The sequence below is a fragment of the Hyperoodon ampullatus genome (genome assembly GCF_949752795.1).
Source record: "Hyperoodon ampullatus genome assembly, chromosome: 20".
NCBI classification, from domain to species: Eukaryota; Metazoa; Chordata; class Mammalia; order Artiodactyla; family Ziphiidae; genus Hyperoodon; species Hyperoodon ampullatus.
This window is the reverse complement of record NC_136933.1, coordinates 24070442-24088242: the sequence shown is the minus strand read 5'-3', so window position 1 is coordinate 24088242 and position 17801 is coordinate 24070442. Positions and strand designations below refer to the sequence as shown.

The following is a 17801-nucleotide window of genomic DNA, read 5'->3' as shown; positions in this document are numbered from 1 at the left end:
CACACACACACACACACACGCCCATCATAAAAGCATATCAGCTCACACAGACGCCAGACGAAAGCAGCACGTGTCCCCAGCACTTCCTGTAACGGACAATGAGGTCTGAGGCTGCAGTCCCCGAGTCGGCCCATCTCATTTGTTTTTCTTCCTCAGGCCAACCCTAGGCATGGGCTGACTAGCTTCTTTTCCTACACTCCTGGCAAGTAACACTGAGAAACACGACAGCCTTTCTCAGAAATAATTTAAACATGATTCTGTTTTCCGTGGCCTGCTTGGCAATGGATGGTCACCTTCAGTCCCTCAGTGGTGCATTTCCAGATCCCCCACCTTCTCTCACCTGGTAAGATGCTGTACTTCCGGTCATAACCGTGTAGGAGGAAGCACGTGAGGCGGCGGCGTCTGGGCCCTGCGGAGCTGCTGACAGGGCTCAGGAAGTGAGCTGGGGGTTCCCTCTGTGTTTGGAAGAGGGAAGGGGGGCGGGAATCAGGAGTGGCCTTAACCCTTTGATCTCCAGGCCATGTGATGGAGAGCTGCCTTCCGTTATTGGTTTCTAATTTATTCTAAAACAGGATGACTTAGAAGGATTTAGATACAAGTCGCAAAGAACTGGACCTGTGTATTCAGGACCTGGGAGAAGGGTAGGTCTTCAGTGAAGAGCACAGAAAGCGAGGCTTCCCGTGAAGCGCAGGTAAACCCAGAGTCACCAGGGTGCTCCTCGGGGAAGCAGCCAGCCATCAACCCTGGCATTTCAACCACAGCCCAGCAACTAGTAAAATGCTTCAGTTAATTTTTGTTCAGGGCTGGATAATTTTATGGCCGCTAATTATATCTGCAGCCACCCACAGAGAGAGGCATTAAAATTAGCCCTTTGTCCTTTCACTGAAGCAACCTTTTCAAATATTAACCTCGCAATCTCCTCCATAAGCCCCCAGAGGTGGTAGGGAGGCGGCTAAGTCTTGGTAGGCTGATTTTTCTGGACGTCGTGGAAGCATGAGGGGTGAGCGCCGCGGCCTTCTTGCCCAAGGTCAGAGACTGGGTGGTGGGGGAGTCTGGGGTGTGGAATTCACATTTGTCACTAGAAAATACATGCCTTAAGTCCTGAGGGCAGGGCCTAGGTCTGAGGCCCCAGGTCTTAGAAAGCTGACTGACTTTGACGAGGAACCCAACAAATGTTTCCTGTTCTCAAAAATGTCTTATCTGTGAGGCCGGTATGTGACATACACACAGAATTTCAGTCCTATGTTTAAGAACAAGAAAAACACAGATGTGGGTGGAATTTGCTGACAGCAGAGAGTAGTGGAAAGGGGAAAAGAGACTCCTCCAGAGTCACACCAGCCTTGGATTCTGACTACCTATGTGACCTTGACTAAAGGCATTTTCCTTTTAAGTCTCCATCTCCTCCCTGTGAAACGGAGATAAATCTCTATCCTGTGCACAATCTGGATGAGTGAACAAGTGAAATCATCGTGTAAGACACGCAGTACAACGTCCAGCTCCGGGCGAGCGCCTAACAGAGGAAGCCATCTCACAACAGAAAGCTCCAGGGTCGAAAGGGGGAAAGTTCTGGTCCACCAGAAGAAACGATATCGCACCAGTCCAATCCCATGACTGTGCTCTAAGGGACACATACACAAAGCCAGGCGTGATGCCCATTAAAAATTTAACTATATATCATATTCATTTATTATCAATCCACAGGATAATTTGATTGCTACATGAGCTCATAAAAGCTTTTTCACCTTTACAAAATTAAAAAAAAAAATGTGCCACAAGGATGTAATAACAACTGCCGATAAACAAGAAAAGGAATCTTAAAATTATAAATTTGCTGTAGAAAAGATAAAAAACAATTATATTTTCTTTAGAATTTTACCTTGAATAAAATATTCCCCGGTATAAAAAATAAAAAAGCTTGCTCTGGTTAGAATTAGAGTATTTTTCTCTTCAAATCTGGGAATTTGCATAATCTCTCCATGATAGTTTTCCTTTGTACCGCGTGGCATTCAAGCATAGCAGATTAGAAAGATTTTTTTTCTTTTCTTTTTTTTTGTTTTTGTTTTTTAAAGCAGTCTTTTAAAACGGGACATCTGTGGAGAAGTTCATTTTCTTCTCCTCCTCAGGGATGTGGAACACAGCCTTCGAGGGGAGGAAAAGGAGGAAAGAAAATGAAGGGGATAGGAGGGCAGGGGAGGAGAGGGGCTGGGAGGGGAGGGGATGCAAAGGGAGAGGAGGAGATGGGACAGGGGAGGGGAAGGGGACGGGGGAGGGGAAGGGAGGGGAGGAGGGAAGAGGGGTGCTGACTGTGCTATGAAACAGAGCAGGATCACGAGAGGGTCTATCTGTAAGTGCTTTAAGATAAGGTGCAGAAGCAGACTGCAACGTCGCTAGTACTGCCCTATGTACATATTCACAAGAATAAAAAATTCCAGCTAGTTCACATTTTCTCCTCCATTCAGAGGCATCCGTTCCACCATGCTGGCCTTGACCGCAGGCAATGCAGCACCTCACTGCCCGTGTGGGTGTTGGTCCTATGACGTCCTTGAACTTGAGGGAGCAGCCCTGGGAGATCCAGCAGGCTCTAGAGATATGCGTCTACCAAGGGGCCGGAGTCCTGAGTTAAAAAGAAGCTCCAGTACTGGAGTTGGACACAGCAATCAAAGTTCTATTGTCAAGGCTTTTTCCCTTAAGATTCGTCTAAAAGGGTGTCAGAAAGAAAAATATAATACAAACAATAAAACAAAGCCAAGGAATCCCAGCAACCACCAGGGGAAGTCGAAGGCTTAACAGCTCTTGACGCGGGCCTGGGTGATGTCAGAGGTCTTCTTGATGACGCTGGCCCGGGTCTCCCGGTCTGGCCGGCTGCTGCTGGGCGCTGGGGTCACGGAGGGGGTGACGGGGAGGTCTGGGAACGGGGGCCAGGAGCTGTTGTACGGCACGGGACAGCTCTCCTCTTTGATGGTGACCTGGAGGTCGGGCTTGTTGGAAGTGACGAAGGTCGCCATGCTGGGTAGCAGGTACGTGCTCCGTGTCCCCATGTTGCTGAGGTACTGCTTGCCTTCAATGTTCCTCTTCCGCCAGTGTGGTCGGCCCTTTCAAAGAAAATAATTATGATATACATTTCCTTTGCCTTCTCTTGAGTGGCTTTTTAAAAAGTACGCCACTCTTCCCATGTGTTGGTGTCTGAATTTCTTAAGAGGCACGGACTAAACGAGAACCTTAGCGACTCCACGCCCCTGAACTGAAATCCATCCCCAGCCACGCATGCCCCAAGCACAGTTTCTCTTCCCTTTTTATCCATGCCCATTGGCTACCTCCCAGAAATCTAGCCAAGACTGTTCTATGAAGGCAGGAAAACAAGGCAGCAACTTGGTTTCGTAGTCAAGGTCTCTACTCCGGCTGCCCGGCCTCATGGTCAGGTAGCTTTGGGCCAGGATGGCTGGTGTGTCACAGCGACTAAGTCCTCACAGATGGCCCGATCTGATCTTTGAGTCAAGCTGCATTTTCAGAGTGCGGGAAGCGAGGAACGCAATAAAAGACAGGGAACGCCCCTGGATTGCTTTCAAACGGGTACAGCTTAGAGCTCCAGCAAATAGCTGGCTTCAAGGGTGGCGTCATTCAGAGAAGGAGCCAGAATTCTGACCTTGAAGAAACAGGTTCCGAATGTATGTGCACACCTACACCTACTGTCTTTTCAGAATTCCTGGACTATATATTTAGTACATTGGGAAATTACTAATTCAGACAACCGCTAGTCAGCCAGGCTCTGTCCGTCTGTCTCTCACTAACTCACTCACTCAAACACAGACACAAAGCAGGCTTCGCAGGAATGCTTCCCCTCACAGTTCCAGCCATTTCCTGCCATTGTCTGAGCCTAGCCAAGAGGAGAGATCAGAAGCTAAGCCACTTGGAATCCGGACTGAACACATACCTGGCCCGTGGGCAGGGATCACAGGGCACAGGGCGGGCTGGGGGGTTGGGGACACTCCCGGTGTCTGGGGAGCTACTTTTGCTTAGCACTTTCTGATACTGACTTCTCCTCATTGCTTTGGGCCACTTGGACCTCCTGTTTCTGCCTGTGATTTAGGATGTTTATGGTGGTAAAAGCATATCAGCGTTTCTCAGCCTTTTCCTGCCGTCATAGCCTCCTTTCTCACTGTAACACCTTACTCCCTTCCCTCCCATTTACTTCCCAAAGCTTCATTTTGTAAGTCAAAATCCAAAAGCACTGTACATTTTATGTGACGTATATTTATTTCACCATCACCAAAAAAAAAAAAAAAAAAAATCCAAAAATGAGTGAAAACTCACGCTCAAAAGAAAAGAAACGTCACTAGCAGCAGGGAAACCAACGTGCCAGTTGGGAAGGCTTTGCCCCGGTGCCACCATGCTTACCTCCGAGCTCTCTTCATCACTGGGCACACTGTCGGTAGTTTCGCTTTCTGTTCACAGAGAGAAAAACACAGGCACATCATTCCTGCCACTCAAACTGTTTCGAGGCTCAGGCAGTGTTTTAAAAAAATACATCAGCACGTCTTTCTTCATAAGAGAAATGCATCACTAAACTCATAACCTCCGTCCCCTTGCGTCAGGTCAAACGCGTGTGCCTGGGAGATGCTAGGGCGGAATTTAGAGTTGAAGGGGGGCTCATTTTCCCAGGGCCAGGCTATGTTTATTCATGGCCTCTCTTCCCAGGATGGGGTGCTGGGCCCCGGGCTGCCCATCTGCGTTCTGCCCGCCCCTGCCCGCCCCACCCCGGCCCTCTGCTGGCTCCACGTCAGGCCCTTTCCTCACAGCTGCTCCATCACAAGCCATCTTTTCCCATTCATGGCCGTTGGTTCATTTAAGTCCCAGCCCAGCCTCCCCAGATGAGCCCCATTCTCCTCAGATCCCTCCTTTCCCTCATGGCCCTTCAGTACTTATATCCTGGGTTAATAAAGTGGCATCTTCCCCCTGGGTTACTGTGGGTGCACAGATTCTAGGGTGGCTCCCGTGAGCCTCAGCTCCTGGTGTTTACCTTCTTGTGGGGTTCCCTCCTCTGGAGGGCAGGCGGGGCCTGTGACTTGCTCTGAACCAACAGAACACAGTGGAGGCGATGGGATGCACGTGATTACGTTATGTGAGCCTGCAACCTGTCTCATGAGGAGACCAGCTCCCTTGCTGGCTTTGAGGAAGCCAGCAGCCATGGCGGGGAGGCTCACAGGACGGACAACTAAGGACCGCTTCCAGCCAACAGCCAGCAAGAAACTGAGGCCCTCGGTCTGACAACCTGCCAGGAAGTACATTCTGCCCCAAACCTTGTGAGCCTGGGAGCAGATCCTCCCCGACCCCATCCTCAAATGAGACAGCAGCCCTGGACCAGACCTCAACTGCTGGTCTGTGCAGAGAATGCCCTGAGCAGAGGACGCAACCAAGCCATGGCTGCTCTCCCGACCCTCAGAAACTGGGGGATGATAAATGTGTGTTGTTTTAAGGCACTAAATTTGTGGTTATAGGGTCACACAGCAACAGATAACTAACTCACTTACCATCCTGGTTCATCCTGCCGCCTGTGAGACACAGAGCAAGTTACTTAACTTCACTGAGGCACAGTTTCCCCATCTGTAAAATGGGAGTATAAACACCTTCCGAAGAGGATTACGTGATGAGTGAGGGAAAGGCCTAGTACGGGGCCTGGAACACAGCCCAGACCCAGTAGATGTTGGTGCGCCTTTGTCCTGAGCCTCATTCAACAGGGGATCTGCACCACACGCTAGGGTGACAGGGTCACAGTCAATAGCTAGCGATTACACATCACCTGTACATAGAATACAAGATTCTTTTAAGTAAAAAAAAAAAATTTGATTTTTTTTAAAGCAAACTTATTTTTTTTTAAAGCAGAAAAATGTTAATTGTTTTAAGTACAAAATTGATGGTGTGCGGTTTTTCAGGGTTCACAGCACTGAGAAAATGAAAGCACAGCGGGTAGAACTTCCAAAATACACGGACCCTTAGAGAGCCCTGAGTCTGGGTCATTCACTTCGCAGACACGGCCTGAAGGGAAGCTGTATTAGTGAACGTTTTGGGGGCCCGTGCTCTGCACGCAGGTCTTGTTCAGTCTCTCAAGGACCCTAAGTCAGGGAGCAGGTCCTGTCACCTCCTGATCGTGCAGAAGGACCTTATGTGTTCTTGTGCCTTCCACCCCCTTCCATCCTAAACCTACAGAGGGACTGGCCTCCAGCCTCACGTCTTGCTGGTGGCACAGCTGTGACCAGGTGGCTCCCAGCCCAGATAAGAGTCCTTCTGACGACCCAGGGCACCAGGCCCAGACCAGGCCCTCCATGAATTAAAGGCTAAGGAACAAACGGACAAACTGAGGCACAGATTCATTCCTCGAACAAAGAAACCGGAAGTTACTACACGGGGCCCACCCTGGGGCCTCTGTGCACGTTTCTCGGCCACTGTTCTCCTCCAGTGACTTCACCTGGGCACAAGCGATTGCCGAGCGCTGACCCCCAGCAACTAGAAGACAGGCCCGTCCACTCCTCAGACTGAGCCGACTTCCCGAAGCATCCCCAGCGGGGGCAGCAGAAGCCCGGAGAAGGCCCAACCCTAGTTGTCAGGACAAACTGGCAACGCCGGGCACAAGAGAGGTTTCCCCACAAAAACAAATTATACACAACAGCAAGGGAAAATGCCTCCCCTCACTCAACCTTCAGGCTAGCCCGGGACCCTGAGGAGGCAGCAATCAGTGCTGCCACTCCCAAGAAAAATGCGGAACAGAGATGTTGAGAAACCAGTCAAAGTCATCATGGACTGAGTCAGCACAGAGGAGGGAAAACAAAGCAAGCTTCTGATTCCAGGGCCCCGGGCGCTGAAGCTCTCCGGCTGCTCCAGCCTCTGGTGAAACTTCAAGGTCCCCTTTCCGTTTCTATGGTTAGCTTTCTCAGTGCTCCGAAGCCAAGGTTTCTCTTCCCGTCCTGTAGGTCTAGGCCCTTCCACTCCTAATCACCCTCCATAAACACCATCATCTTCTGTTCCTCTCCCCTTCACATAAAACCAAGATGCCACCAGGCTTGCTCTGGGCGCTGGACACAGGCAAAAATGAGCAGGTTAGACCAAGGTTCTGGGATTCCACAGCATGAGTCACAGTTGCGGGAGGGGAGGGAAGGCAGACCCTGGGGAAGACTCCTTGGTAAGGCCTGGCACGAGCCATGAACAGAATCAGAGAGTTAATCGCCTGTAAGCACCCAGTTTTCAACTTCAGGGAGATAGTCGGAGACAAGTTCACATGCTCTGAACTTCTGTTTTCAGCTGACACAAACGTCAGCTGAAGAGCACCGTTTCTAAAGGAAGATCAACTGCCTCTGAAGTAGTTTTGAAAACTCTCCATGTAAGCAAACTGGAAGTTCTCATTTTCATTGTTTAAAAGAATGACCTTGAGCGCCTTCAGCTTAGGAGCAGGCGACGCTGGAAGCTCTAGCGTGAGGACCCCAAACCCTTCCCTCTAGAATAACAGTGGTGCTCCCGGCCACCCCTGGGTCACTGGCTCAGAGTGCTTTGTTGGGGGCACTCATGCCCATTTTCCTCGTTTTCTTGGTTTTACTCCACCATTGCCATTTTCAAGATCGGTTCTTATAGAACAAATTAATTCATGGCAGCTCCTGTTTCCAGATCAATGTTACCACCGACATAGCAACATGAGTTGTTTCATTTTTCCTTGTGATTACTTTGGATTTGGTTTCGTATTTGCTTTGAGTAGAATGGAATTAAAAAAAAATTTTTTGGAGTTGCTTCCCGAGCACGGTCTGAGTAAGTTGCAAGTGTTTACAGAGTAATAACAAGTACCTAAGCAGTTTGTTTCATCTTTCTGGTCTCCGTTTCCCGGAAAGCGACTGGGGTGAGAGGGAAGGAAGAGGTTTGGATTAGATGACCCCAAAGATGCTTCTTCCAGAGCTGCAGTTTTACAATGATGCTAGTCTCGGGCTCACACTCCACTTAGCTCAGTTTTTTATCGTCAGACCATCTCAGGAACATGATGGAGGGAGACGTCTTCTGTCACAGCCTTTTTGCACTACGACATCTTGGTACATTTTCTGGAAGGCTCTTGTTCAACAAGTTTTATTAATAAGATTGACAAGGATTCCTTTCCCTCAATCATCTCCTTAATTACTTTCCCTAGAAGGCTCAATGAAGAGGTTCAAATCAGAGTCCTCTTACAGCACTTCTATCTTTGCCGCACCCAACAAAATGCAAGCCTGCTACGGTTTCCAGAAGGACCCAAAGTCTTTCCCGCTGGTCACTGGTCAGAAGGAAATCTCCCTTCTCTCAGTTATCACCAACCAATCCTTCGTCTTATACTTTCTTCTCCATACTCTCGTCCAGCCTTCCCCAAAACACTACCGTGGCTTTCTTTCACTAAACCACCCACAACCTAATAAAATCCTGGTGCCACACAGCAGGCAAGAGGCCACTTTGCGGTAGATCTTTAAAAATAAAAATGACTTGTCTCTAGAGTTTCCCAAGGTTGGGCTTTGGGACATCCCTCCCCAGGACATAGTTTTATGAATCCAACTAGAATTTCATGTTGTCTTGAAACAATCTAATGCAAGTACGTCCACTCAAAGGAACTGTCCCTTTTCTTGCTCACCGTAATATTTAGACTGTGGAGAAGACAGACTTGCAAAAATGAATGTGGTTTTTGTAATACTACTGGGATTATATTTCAATGATCAGTAGGGGGGGAAAATAGCCAACAACCGCTTCCAAATACCAGTTTCTAAGTGAATGAAGTGGTTTGAGGAGGCTGAAATTCAGTTCAGTCGTCCACACAAAGGGACCCTGTCATGAAAAACAGGCAAACAGCCTATTCTCGTGGGGAACGTGAAGTTAGAAAGTGAATACCACCAAAGGGCTGCCTTTCCTAGTAGCAAACTATGGAATCCCTGACTGAAAGATTTAGCTACCCACGGTCAGTAACAGATACGTTTCTTATGTGTCATAGGCTCTAGAAAAGTAGCAACGATGACTTGTCTTGACTCCATCCAGGAAGCTTCCCTCCACAGGGTTCTAGAAAATTCAGACAGTGAAAACAATCGAAAGAACTAAAGGCCAGGCTGAAACACCAGGCTCCAACCAAACCCGTACTGCCTGCCAGCCTGGCACTAGAATCGTCTTTTCAAATCTTGCAAATGTCCTGAAAAGGGTAATGAAATTTTCATTTCTCTCTGCATGAATCAGCTGTTCTTGGGATTCTTCTGCTAAAGCAAAATGCCAGTGCTGGCAGAACAGCAAGAAGAGGTCTTTCCAGAATCCCCAAGAAGACTTCAGAAAAGTCTAACTCAATAGATAAATAGAAACGTCTATTCTAAAGCTCTAAGCCCTTAAGAAGAAGAAAAAAAAAAAAAACACTTGGGGTGTAATAATGCCTGCAGCAGCATCATATAGAGGGAAGTCGCACATTTTCAGCCATCGTCAGGGAAATGTAAGCACAGTGGCTTAGTGTTTCAAGTTTCAGTTATCTCAGCTGTAAAATTAGGGCATAAACATTCTGCTCTGGCTCCTTTGGCTGGTCCTTGAGATTCTGGGAGGTGGACTGTTCTGAATGGCAGAGCCCCACACTGTCCTGCAGGGCAGCAGTGCAGTCAAAGGGCTAAGAGCAGGCCTTTGGCATCAACCACGTATGGGTCTGACTGTGCTACAGGTTGTCCGTTTCTGGACACGCTGCTTCACCCCACTGACCTCAGATACCTAACTTTTTTTTTTTAAAATAAATTTATTTATTTATTCATTTATTTAATTTTTGGCTGCATTGGGTCTTCGCTGCTGCACGCAGGCTTTCTCTAGTTGCAGTGAGCAGGGGCTACTCTTTGTTGCGGGGCACAGGCTTCTCATTGCGGTGGCTTCTCTTGTTGCAGAGCACAGGCTCTAGGCACGCAGGCTTCAGTAGTTGTGGCACACGGGCTTCAGTAGTTGTGGCTCGCGGGCTCTAGAGCTCAGGCTCAGTAGTTGTGGTGCACGGGCTTAGTTGCTCTGCGGCATGTGGGATCTTCCCGGACCAGGGCTCGAACCCATGTCCCCTGCATGGGCAGGCGGATTCTTAACCACTGCGCCACCAGAGAAGCCTAATACCTAACCTTTAAAGAGAGAATAATGACAGTACCCAGGCTGACGGGGTTATTCTCATGATAATTAAATAAGCCAATCGATCTCAAGCACTAAGCACAGCACCCTGGGTACCACAAACATGCAACAAATAGTAATTATTATGAGGACTGGCAGATATGCAAGAGGGACTGGCACACGCAGGAGTTCAAAATATGTTTCATGAATAAATAACTAATGACAAGCTTATCCTGTCTGACAGATTATAGGCTTCTTGTAGCCAAGGTTCGTTCGCACTTTATTTTTATGTTCCCAGCACGAAAGAAAGTCAGGACTTTGAGGACATTCTGCGAAGTGAAATAAGCCAGTCACAAACGAACTACTACTGTAGGATTCCGCTTATACGAGGTACCTAGAGTAGCCAAATTCAGAGAGACAGAAAGTAAAAGGGGGCTGGCCAAGGGGCTGGGGGGAGGGGGAGGGGAGTTATTGTATAATGGGCACAGAGTTTCAGTTGTGCGAGATGAGAAAGTTCTGGAGACGGAGGGTGGTGCCAGTTGCACAACGATGTTAAGTCACTGAGTGCTGCTGCAACGTGCACCAAAAAATGGCTAAAAGTGGTAAATGTTACGCTGTGGATATCTTACCGCAACTGAAAAATGTAAGTTAAAATGAAAGAAAGTTGGGGTTCAGGAAATATGAGGTTAATTTAGGGGCAGAAAATTCACAAACAACTTGTCATCTGAATCAACCTAATTCTAACGCTGACTCTGTGCCGCTCACTAGGGTGGCGTCCTGACTGAAGGACACGTGATTTGGCAACACATAAAGGACACTGGGAAGAATTCCTGAACTATTTATTAGAGCGACTCTGGTTACCCGTGATAGGGCCTCTGCTTTTTATTTGTAATATCTGCAAGCAATAACCCTGACTCAGAACTTATATTTCAGAATTATAATTGAGTCACCAAAAGTTAAGTGGAGTCCATCAGAAGGAGTGTATAAGGTGACGTAATGCTGGTGGGAAAAAGGAGCTGCCACTTTATCCTGTAAGGATGGAAGAACCCACTGAACCCGGTGCTAGCCTTGTGACTGTTGGGGCCAATTCCGGCCATTCTGGGGCCATTCCCTGGGGAATTTGCAGTGGGCTCAGTCCCTGGCCCAGCTAGAAGCTGTATGAAATTGAAAAAGAAGAGGAAAATACGTGGAAGTGACAAGTCAACTTGGTGAACGACAGAATGGAGCTTGGGGTCTGATTTAGTTCGAGTCCTGACCCAAACACTTACTGGCCGTGTGGCCTGGAGGAATCCCTTCTATTCCAACGAAGGAACCGGAAGAGGTTATCCCTATGGCCCTATCCAGCTGGGTCAAACTCAGATTCCATTAAAGACATCCTTCCGAATTTCTGATAACTTGCGCAAATAAAAGACTCAGATGAACTACTTCCCCAAAGAAATCTTCTTATGCGTTAGTCATGCATGAACATGTTATGGGTGATAAAGTAAAATGCTGTGACTGAGTCTTCGAATTGAGAACAAAAATATCCAAGAAGATGTTGGTTGAGAACATTAAAGCAAGACTAGTTCCAGACAGAATAATCCTTAGGACACAGGAGAGGTTCTCTGCTATGTTGGTGAAACCAGTGAGTGACCCTAGACTAAAGGACCGCCCTCCCTGGTTCCTTGCTCAGTTCCAGCGTTCCCGACCCCCCCACCTCGCCTTACCTGCGTAGGAAGACACGGGGGAGATCTGCAGGGGGTAGAGCTCGCTCATGCTGACCGGCTGCTCGTCACTCTCAGTGGTCACTTCCACAACTTGGCAGATGTCTGGTGGATTAGTGACAATCTCTTGATCCTCAATGCTGCTGTCCAGATGTGACTGTCCTACGACTTCAAAGAAAAGACAGCCATCATGCACCAACGTCACCTGCCTTCACAATCCTAGCATGCACTCTCGAGAAAGGAAACGTCCCCCCAGAGAGGCCAAGAGTCAGATTCCTGGTCACCAAATGTCATCTGCCATGAAACAGGAACAAGCCTTAGCTTTGGTTTAATGTCCCTGGAGAAGCAACCTGCCAATAACCTGGCTCGCCAGGGCTATTTCCAGTGTCCCTGCCAACGGTGTTTACACGTGGCAACGTCCCAGACTCAACCTGGCCACAGCCAAGGCTGCAGGACGAGAGCTGCATCCAGACCTAGCCCCAGGGCCAGAGAGAGAAACAGTGCTTTGAACCTGACCCATTTCTGTTCTCTGCTCTTGCTCTAAAGGAAGCTGCTGTGCTAGTTTCTGGGTCCTGGGGTCCAGAGAGACATCATCAAACCTTAATAATGAGGGAGGACCACCAAAATCCACCCTATTGTGTCATTTCTAGCTGTGGGATGCTCCGTTCATACTCCCAGCCCTCCTCCTCCTCCTCTGCAGACAATAGCTGTCATATCAAAACAACGGAAAAGAATGCTTTCCCAATTCTAACACACCTTCGGAGCATCAACTTCTCACAACACTGATGATATGAATTCTGACCACCCTGCCTCTGAAATCCTGACTCAACTTTTCTTTAATTAAACTTTTCAGCCTGAGATCATGTGCAGTTGTAGAAATAATACACAGATCCCACGTGCCCTTTACCCATGTGCAAAACTATCATACAGGATCAGGATACTGACATTTGACAATCGACGCACCTTGTTCAGATTTCCTCTGTTTCACTTGTACTCCTTCGTGTGTGTGTACTTAGTTCTGTGCAATTTCACCATGTACGCAGTTTCACGTACCCACCTCCGCAGTCAAAACCAGTCTCATCATCACAAGCATCTTCTGTAACTGTATCCACCTTCCTTCAGCCTCCTCCCCTTGTCTCTAACCCCTGACAACCACTCATCTGTTTCCCATTTCTATAATTTTTGTCATTTCAAGGATGCTTCATAAAGGGACTCAACACAGTAACCTTTTGAGATGGGCTGTTTTCACTCAGCAGAATTCCCTGGAGATTCATCCAAGTTTTTGTGTGTATCAGTAGGAACTGTAGGTTCCTTCAATTGGAGGAACCCAATTCAATCCACCCACTGAAGGAATTGTAGGTTCCTTTCCATTCTTTGGCTATTACGAATAAGGCTGCTATGAACATTCATGCACAGGTTTTATCTGAACATAAGTTTCCATTTCTCTGGGACAAATGCCCAAGAGTGCAATTGCTGGATCACATGGTAATTATATGTTTAGTTTTACAAGAAACTGCTAAACTAGTGTCCAGAGTGGCTATACCATATTACTTTCCAACCGGCAATGTATGGACAAGCTAATTTATGCACATTTTAGCCAGTTTTTGATGTTGTCACTACTTTTTGACTTTAGTCATTCTGATAGATGTGTGGTGATACCTCATTGTGGTTTTAATTTGAATGCCCCTAATGCCCTGTCTTACTTTCAAACAGAGCTGACCTTATACTTCTGCTGACAATTGATTGGATGGAATATCCCTGAAAACTGGCACCCATAAACAAATGGGATCAACGTTTTCCCAAGGGCCTCTCTCAAAGCACTTTGCCCTCATAATCAATGTTTTACTCATGCCTGTATATGTTATTTTCACATTTCAACACATGAGAATGACAGGGAAAGCATCATTATCCTGTTATAAATGCAGAGTATCAGGCACAGAGAAGTACAGTAGCTCGTCCAAAGTCACACAGCGTGGATTATGGGCAGTGCTGTACGTCCTCGGCCACCTGTAAAATGTTCAGATTAGGCGGGAAGGTGGCCACATTCCAGTCTCCTTGAGAAGTTAGCATCATGGGCCAGTTCCTATTTTCACTGCTCGAAGTCTAATATTTTGATTACTCAAGTATTTCTGTTTATACGTGGGTTTCTGTTTTAATTGCTTGAAGGGGAGTGATGAAGTGACTAGAATTAAGGTAGGGAGAATATTACCTGATTTCTACTCAGGTAAGGTTTTAGAAGGCAGTGAGAATTCATGGATTTTCTAGCAAAGAAAAGAAAAGCACCGAAGAGGCTGGGAAAGGAGATTTGGGGATGTGATAAAAGACTCCACAAAGCCACAGCATACAGAATGGAAGGGAAACTGGATGCCGTGTGGGTTTTCCTGGAGGGGATAAAATTAAAGAAAAGGAAGGCAGGCTAAATATGGCAGGCAGACTCCCAAATTCTTATTTTATCCTTTGGACTATACTCCTTGAGCCTGAGAGCATCAATTATGCAGCTCACCAGACACAGACTGAGCGCTGACACTGACCTCTCTCAAGTTTCTTCCGCCTCCTCTCCCAAGTAAAATAAGACGGCAGGAAAACAAGATGGGTCCTGTCCTTTCCCAAATTGGTAGGTGGAGATAGAAACCAAACAGGACGCGTGTGTGTGTGTGTGTGTGTGTGTGTGTGTCTGTGTTTGATGAGGGGGTGGATAAAACTGATACCTTACATACTAAGAAAATTAAGATCTTATATAGATTTGATTTAAATCAAGGCCCCTTTAACTTCCAATCCTCCAAAATTCATTTCTCCCTTGCACTGTCATTCCTGGGAGTATCAACTATGGCAGCCATTCAAGCATCTTCCTAATTACGGCCCTTTGTTCTGACCAGGAATTCTCTCCCTCAGTGTTTTTCCCCATAAGTCCCAACTCAGTCATTCAACTAACAGAGATTTCTTGAGCATCCTCTTTGTACAAGGCACTGTGGTCAGGTAGCAAGGGTAGAGGAAGTGTAATCTAGTCCAGGATCTGGTTTGTAAGAAGTCCAGTAGGGCTGGAGGCCAGCACACAATGATCTAGAGAATAAACTGAGGACAGTAGTGAAAAGGAAAAGCGGGGAGGGCGGAGGGCCCGTGATGAAAGTTCAGGAAGTGGGATATTTTTTTCTTCCAGTTCCAGGAAATCAAAGGCTTCGGTGAGGCGGCAGCGCGGTGGGCGGAAGGGGAGGGTGAGTGGCAGGCAGGAGTCAGATGCCTCTGCTTTCGGGGGGCCTTTTCCTGACCCCCCAGAACAGACTGCCCTCTCTTTCCTGCGGGACCCCTCGCTTGCTGTCCCCATGGCTTGGCCAAAACGACAGCCTGACACGACCTTGTGATGTGCCTTCACTTTCGGCCTCGCGTGCCCAGTTAATGCAGTGTCCCTTTATTTAACTCTATTTGTACGTGTTGTCTCCCAGCCACACCGTGGCTCCTGAGAGAGTTGAGACCCTGCATTAGAACTTTTTGTCTCAAGTCGCAGCACCCGTTCACGGCTTGTACCTGAGAGCAGCTCAGTGAATCTTTGCTGAGTAAAGAGATGAATAAACAGAGCAAGGCTCCCAGACTGCAGCCAGAGGCCTGCAATAGTTCAGGACCACTTGTGAATATCAAATGGAACGACGAACGTTTTCTAGAAAATTTCAAGACTCCTGGCAAGCGGGCTTTTTAAAACCTAGGTGAAGGGATAAAGACATAGTAGGACATAGCTGCCAAGGGCTGGAAGGAGGGAGAGGAAACATTTGGGGGTGAGGAAAATGTCCTATGTCTTAAATGTAGTGGTAGTCACACAACTGAGGATGTCTGTCAAAAATCATAGACCTGCAGGGCTTCCCTGGTGGCGCAGTGGTTGAGAGTCCGCCTGCCGATGCAGGGGACACAGGTTCGTGCCCCGGTCCGGGAAGATCCCACATGCCGCGGATCGGCTGGGCCCGTGAGCCATGGCTGCTGAGCCTGCGTGTCCGGAGCTTGTGCTCCGCAACGGGAGAGGCCACAACAGTGAGAGGCTCGCGAACCACAAAAAAAAAAAAAAAAAAAAAAAATCATAGACCTGCACACCTAAAAGGGGTTCGTTTTATGGTTATTTCACTTAACATACATGCCTTAGGACAAAAAGTAGATAAGCATCTCTATTCAAATTTTAAGTGTATCCCAAATGCTGGTGACCAGGATAGAAAAATAAGTTTTAGTTTTCTGGGCTACATCTGGATACGCGGTTAATAAGATTACATGATCTCTAAGGCCAGACATTGCCCTAGGAGTACGTGGCTTTGTGCCTGGGACAGGGACAACCACTGCTCTCCATCTGAGCACGACTGAGGGCACTTTAGAAACGTCTGAACTCGTCAGTCGCAAGCCCGAGAGAGAAGCTGGGAAATCCCAACATGTGAGATGCTCTCTGGAAGGGCTTTATGCACCAGCCCTAATCCGTATCTCTCTCTTTATCCATCTATGGAGATAGATGCGAGCTGATTTCTCCTGAACCACCAAACTCTGCCCTAAGGGACAACACAGACAGTGCCACTGACTCCTAACAAATGAAAAGTCACAAGAATAGCAAGCTTAGCAAACTGCTACAGCACATAAGGTCAGAAGTGGGAGCCCTCTAGGTGCTCGAGTATCATGACTGATAACCGATAATAACAAAACCTAGCATTTCCTGGGCCCTGAACTTTGTCTTTCCCACCTTGACCTATCACCTGCCAGACCTCACAACTCCACGGGGAAGACACAGTTATCAGCCCATTTGAGACAGGAGGAGAAGCATCGTGGAGAGTTAAATAACTAACGAAGAGTTCAATGACTAATTCAAGGTCAGACAGCCGGAAAGTGGCAGCCTCAGGAGGCAAATTCAGCTTTCCGTCTCAACAGCACCGTCTCCCGGAAAGAGTTAAGGAAGTTCAAACTGAGTTTCCCTGGGCTTTCTAAGCCCCTCTTAGGATAAAACCTTTCAAATCTCACCTTAATAAGACTCTGGGCTCATAACCAATAGTGAAATTGCTTTTCAACAGTTCTATATTGGGTGCCAAGGAAATTCCTGAATGGTTAGGGAACTAGAAATCCACTAAGCTTCTCCAGATTATGAAGGTCAGAGCATCAGGAAAAGAGTCCCCCGCAGGCATGTAATTTTATCTGGACCTCGGTGCTGAGACTTACAACAATATTATTCATGGCTGGTTAACTGATGAACCGGTTTAATTCCTTAAAAGGTCATTCTTACCTTATTAACAATTGTTGACAACGCAGGGCTCCACCTGTGAAAGCAGTTGCCCCCGTGCCTCAGAGAAAGCTCTTAAAAGTAGACTATTAGGAACGGGAAGGTTCTGTGAAGGTGGGCTGGTCCTATCACTTTGCAGCTGAAAAAAGCTGAAACCCAGGGAGGTTGGGTAAATTGCCAAGGTCACTCAGGCAGCTGCAGGGTCAAGATAAAAGCGTATATAAAAGCCGGCCATCTGCATGCTGCCATGGAGAGAAATTTCTTCTTGCCCTGATCGGAAACTTCGAGAATTTAAACTGTGAGTACCAGCCCTGAGGACGCAGCACAGATGGAGGCAATGTCTCTTAATCACATATATTTTAATATGATTTGGTAATACCACAATCCTAATATTAATTTGACCACCTTCTAACCACACAGTGAGTTTTCTGTTACACCCATTTGGTCCTCACAACAATCCTGTGAGGTAGGTGGGATCACAGTTTTATCATTTCCACTGTATTTAATTTTTTTTTAAAAGATTTTGTTTTGATGTGGACCATTTGCAAAGTCTTTAATGAATTTGTGACCACACTGCTTCTGCTCTATGCCTTGGTCCCTTGGCCGCGAGGCGTGCGGGATCCTAGCTCCCTGACCGGGGACTGAAACTGCACCCCCTGCATTGGAAGGCGAAGTCTCAACCACTGGACCGCCAGGGAAGTCCCCTCGTTTCCACTTTAGATAACGAGGAAACTGAGTCTCAGAGAGGTGAGGGAGTTTGC

The 17801-nt window shown here is 47.5% G+C and overlaps 1 protein-coding gene across 1 annotated transcript in view; it reads right to left on the bottom strand.

Annotated features, from left to right (window-relative positions):
• Positions 1-2783: 2783 nt before the first annotated feature.
• IRF2 (interferon regulatory factor 2) overlaps positions 2784-17801 on the bottom strand; it is a gene marked incomplete at its 3' end in the record, with an annotated part of 86883 nt that continues 71865 nt past the window's right edge. The window contains exons 9-11 of the mRNA XM_079726537.1: positions 11808-11972; positions 4396-4442; positions 2784-3092 (exon numbers count right to left, since the gene is read on the bottom strand). Of these exons, the coding sequence (XP_079582663.1) occupies positions 2784-3092; positions 4396-4442; positions 11808-11972 (521 nt within the window). The remainder of the gene's footprint in view (positions 3093-4395; positions 4443-11807; positions 11973-17801) is intronic.